At 38.3% G+C, this 4,411-nt stretch overlaps 1 protein-coding gene across 1 annotated transcript; it reads right to left on the bottom strand.

The window, feature by feature from the left end:
• Positions 1-685: 685 nt before the first annotated feature.
• Positions 686-3,221, bottom strand: LOC121770148 (pyruvate decarboxylase 1). Its single transcript, XM_042166943.1, has 6 exons — positions 2,697-3,221; positions 2,405-2,568; positions 1,598-2,248; positions 1,392-1,509; positions 1,043-1,231; positions 686-951 (listed from the first exon to the last, which is right to left on the bottom strand). Exons 1-6 carry the CDS (start codon positions 3,219-3,221, stop codon positions 781-783), a joined length of 1,818 nt encoding a protein of 605 aa, XP_042022877.1. The 3' UTR covers positions 686-780.
• Between the last annotated feature and the right edge of the window lie 1,190 nt (positions 3,222-4,411).

Genomic DNA, 4,411 nt, shown 5'->3' with positions numbered 1-4,411 from the left:
CTTGTTTTCAAATTCATACTGTGAACTAAAACGCTCATATACTTACAGGTAAAATTATCATTTTAGGCTGGGACGTTCCAAGCTAATTCTGTATTTTCTTTCTAAATTATTCTCTTTTTTTATTTTATTTTCTATTTTCCTCTCGTATGTTATTTATTATTCTATGTGAGTATAATTTAAGTATTTAACTTACTAAACATCACTTATTAAATTCTTGTGCCAAACTAAAAACTATTACTCTATCCATCCCACAATAATACTTTTGATTATTTTGGTCCACCCTATAATAAAAGTCCACTTGTTCTTTTATTATAAATTGAAGTAGACCTCACATTATTTTATTAACTTATGCAACTCACATTTTTTTATTATAAAACTAATACTCCAGTCTCCATGTATGAGATTCATATTTCACTAATTATTTCCATCATTTATTTTTTCCATTTCTTAAAATCCATTAGAGTCAAATGTGGACTTTGTTGTAGTAAGGAAGGAATACCTTTGTATCGATTATGCCATAGATTCATAACTATACGCAAAATCATAGAATTCATCCTTAGATGAGTTAGCTACCCTACCAAACATACGACAACTTTCATAAACATTTTAGATTTCAATCAATGCATCAATAATACTCAGCAATATTTGCCAGCAGCAAGAGAATTGATCCACTAAAGCACTAAAATATGAAAGCAAATAACCAAACTAAACATAAACATGTTTAAAGCTGAACAATGAAAAAAGAAAATAATTTGAAATGATATGCAGCATCCAACGAGTCTACTGAGGGTTTGGTGAGCGGCCATTAGCAGTAGAGACCCTCGATCCCCATTCTAGAAGTTCTTTGCTCGTATCATCCTTGTGAACAATCACCTCAATGAAACACAAGCAGTCTTGTTTCTCCCCTGTCGCCGCGTCAATCGCTTCGATAAGTTCATCCTCACATCGAACCTAGATAGATAGATATATAGATAGAATGTCAAAGAGCTAATTTGATCCACAAGAGCTCAATAGTACAGCATAACTTCAACCACAAACTCACCTTAGTAGTCCAGCACTTCCCTTCGTCGTTGCATATGGCATCAACCAAACCGGTGTAGTTCCAGTTCTTGATCACGTTGTAAGGCCCGTCGTGGATCTCCACTTCAATGGTGTACCCGCCGTTGTTTATCAAGAAGATTATGCTATTCTGCCCACACCGAAGCATCGTTGACACATCCTGCGCCGTCACCTGCAAATATTTTCACAAAAAATGGCCGGACATGTTAAAATGGGTTTTAATCTTAATAGTAGACGACGAAATATTGTTAGAGGAAAACGGGACTCAGCTATAATAGTCCTAATCTTGAAAATGGCAAATCAATATAAATCATTCAAATCTTGAAAAATACCTGAAAGCTACCATCGCCGATGCAGGCAATCACACGCTTCTCCGGCACAGCTTGAGCATAGCCAAGAGTTGCACCAACTGACCAACCAATTGATCCATATTGCATCTGGAACTCATATCTGAAAAACGAAATTCTCCATGTAAAACAACAGTATCTAATAACAACTTTTGCTAGTAGAAAAGAGAGAGGGGGGGAGAAGTACTCACCCACATCCTGCTGGTAGTTTGAGCTTCTGGCAGTTAAACCAAGAATCCCCTGTTTCAGCAATGACAGCCGTCTTCCCAGACAGTATCTTCTGAATATGCTGAAACAGAACATTAACCCTCAACGCCTCTTTAGGCTCACATTTCAGAGGATGTCCTTCACCAACATAAATCCTATAGTAGTTCTCATAAGCAGTTTTATTATGTGTGACACGTTTGGCAAGGGCCGTCAAGAAATCCTTCATCAGAATACACCCAAACGTAGGCCCATTACCGATGACCACGCGATCAGGCTGCACTATGATCGCCTTCTCCTTCTTGAGAAGCAGAGAGTAGCCTACTGAACTGTAATCGTTGAAGATGGGTCCAACAAAGATGTAAGCATCAGCTGATTCAACAATCTCCGCACAGAACGCTGTGCTCACTGCGCCCCAGTATGTACCGATGAAATGAGGGTGGTTCTCCGGCACTAGCCCTTTCGCTGATGGCATTGCTGCAACAGGATAGCCACAAGCATCCGCCAATTCCACAAAAGCATCGCAAGATTTCGCGAAACGCATTTTTGGACCTCCCACCAACACCGGTTTCACCGCCTTGTTTACGAACTCCACTGCCGCTTCTACAGCTGCTTCCAGACCCATTTTATTGCTCAACCATCAAAAACAGAGCAAAATTCACTCGATCATCATTCAAGTTCCAGCAACATTCGCAATTCCGCATTACAAATCATAATGTGCTAAATGATAACTGATAAGCCACAGATAAATCTAGCAAAATTAAACCAAATAAGAAGAAAGTATTCGAGCTTACTTAGGGGTATGTGAAAATGGTACTGGTTCACGGCTAAACGTTGGATGCGGAATCGCCGATAAATTGCAGCTGATGCTTATATACACCGGCTTACTCTCCTTGAGCGCGGTTGATATCGCCGTGTCTATCAACTCATGCGCATCCTCCAAATTATTCACCACAGCCTAAAATCAACACCAAATTGAGTAACTAAATTGACGAAATTGCAACTATAATGTCAAATTACTGCAGTATTTTGCATTCAGAGGATCAAATCAAGCGTAGATTTAATGCAATTTGGAAATAAATGAACCTGATAGCAGGTTACGGTTTGGAAGCAACGCATCTCCTGGCTAAAATCCGGCAACCCGATCGTGTGATGCAGGATCCGGTTCGTGCCGTAATCGTTCGAGTTCGGACCTCCGACCATGCAAATCACCGGGAGATTCTCGCTGTACGCGCCAGCGATCGCGTTGAGAATACTCAGCCCTCCGACGGTGAACGTCACCGCGCACGCGCCGACGCCGCGAGCCCGGGCGTATCCGTCGGCGGCGTACCCTGCATTGAGCTCGTTGCAGCAGCCGACCACGTTGAGCCCCGGCTCAGCAATGAGGTCGTCCAGAAGCGTCAGGTTGAAGTCTCCGGGGACGGAAAACACGTCGCTGACGCCGATCTGCACCAGCCGCCGCGCAATGTGGCGGCCGAGCGTCGCCTCCGCCGAGTTGAAAGCGACGGAGGAAGGCTTGATAGACGAGACGACGCCGTTGGAAGGGAGGCAGCCGACGTCGTTGGAGCTTGCCGAGTTGCATGAATTCAATGAAGCGATTTTCGTCTCCATTTGGATTTTTGCTGATTGATTGTTGAGACTTGAGAGTGAAAACGAAGTAAAAGAGGGGAACTGAGAGTTTGTTTGGAGAGAGAAAACGCAGATGTTTTTGAGTTGTGATTTGGTGTGAGAGAGGGAAAACTGAGTGGCCTATTTATAGGTGGCGAATTGGGAGCAAAATTGGAAGATGCTTAAACGGGGGGCGGTGTTAACAGTAAGAGAGAAGGTAAGGTGGTAAGCAAAAATAATTATTTTCATTTCAAAGAATAGAGAAAGTAATTTGTTTTCTCAATTTATCATTTAGTATCATTTCTTGTCCACAAAGTAATTACAAAATAAATTGCTTTACAATATATGACATCATAATTAATATTTATTTGAAAAAAATATCTTATCAACTTCAATAATCAATTTTTAACTAATAAAAATGAAAATAAAGTTTTAAAAAATACAGTATTTATGTATTCTCATTTGGATGCAAGAAACTCTCTATATTTTGTAGAGAAGTGTAATTAAAAAATGAAACGTTGAGAGGAAAAATGGTTTATTGAATCTCATTGTGGTATGCTCCAAAAAATATCTTAAATTCTTAATTACTTTGCTTGCTAGACAATTAAGCTCAATGCTATGTTCGTATATGGTCATGAAGAGTATTATGTTTATGTTAATTTTGTAATGAAAAATAATAAATGAGATCGGGTTTTAATGTAATGGAAGATATTGTATCATAATTATTATAGAATTTAATTAATTACTTTAGTGTGAAATTTAATAAGAAACTTGCAGCAAGGGTAAACCTCATGATTTGAATCGTAATGTAAAAGTTCAGACAAAATTAGACATACATATACGATAGATGTATGGAAATGGCAGTTTGTGCATTATAAATACTCAATCGTCACATGAATGGACATAACAAAAATCAGTAATATGTTTAATTAAATGAAATTAAACATAATACTAGTATTACTAATTAGTTTCACGTGGACTCTGATAATTGTGGAGTAATACAATATTTATATTTTTAAAAATATATTTAGTCGGTGATTAAACTATTACGTTGTTATCAACAAATCAACAATGATTAGGATATTATGTATTTTAATTGTACTGATTTAAAATATAACATGCTTTTGATTAAGAGGTTATGATATTTCCTTTATTTATATAGGTGTATATATTTATTGGTAGGTGATGCAAAT

The sequence above is a fragment of the Salvia splendens genome, chromosome 2 (genome assembly GCF_004379255.2).
Source record: "Salvia splendens isolate huo1 chromosome 2, SspV2, whole genome shotgun sequence".
NCBI lineage: Eukaryota > Viridiplantae > Streptophyta > Magnoliopsida > Lamiales > Lamiaceae > Salvia > Salvia splendens.
The sequence above is the reverse complement of the archived record's forward strand: the minus strand, read 5'-3'. Positions and strand labels throughout refer to the sequence as shown.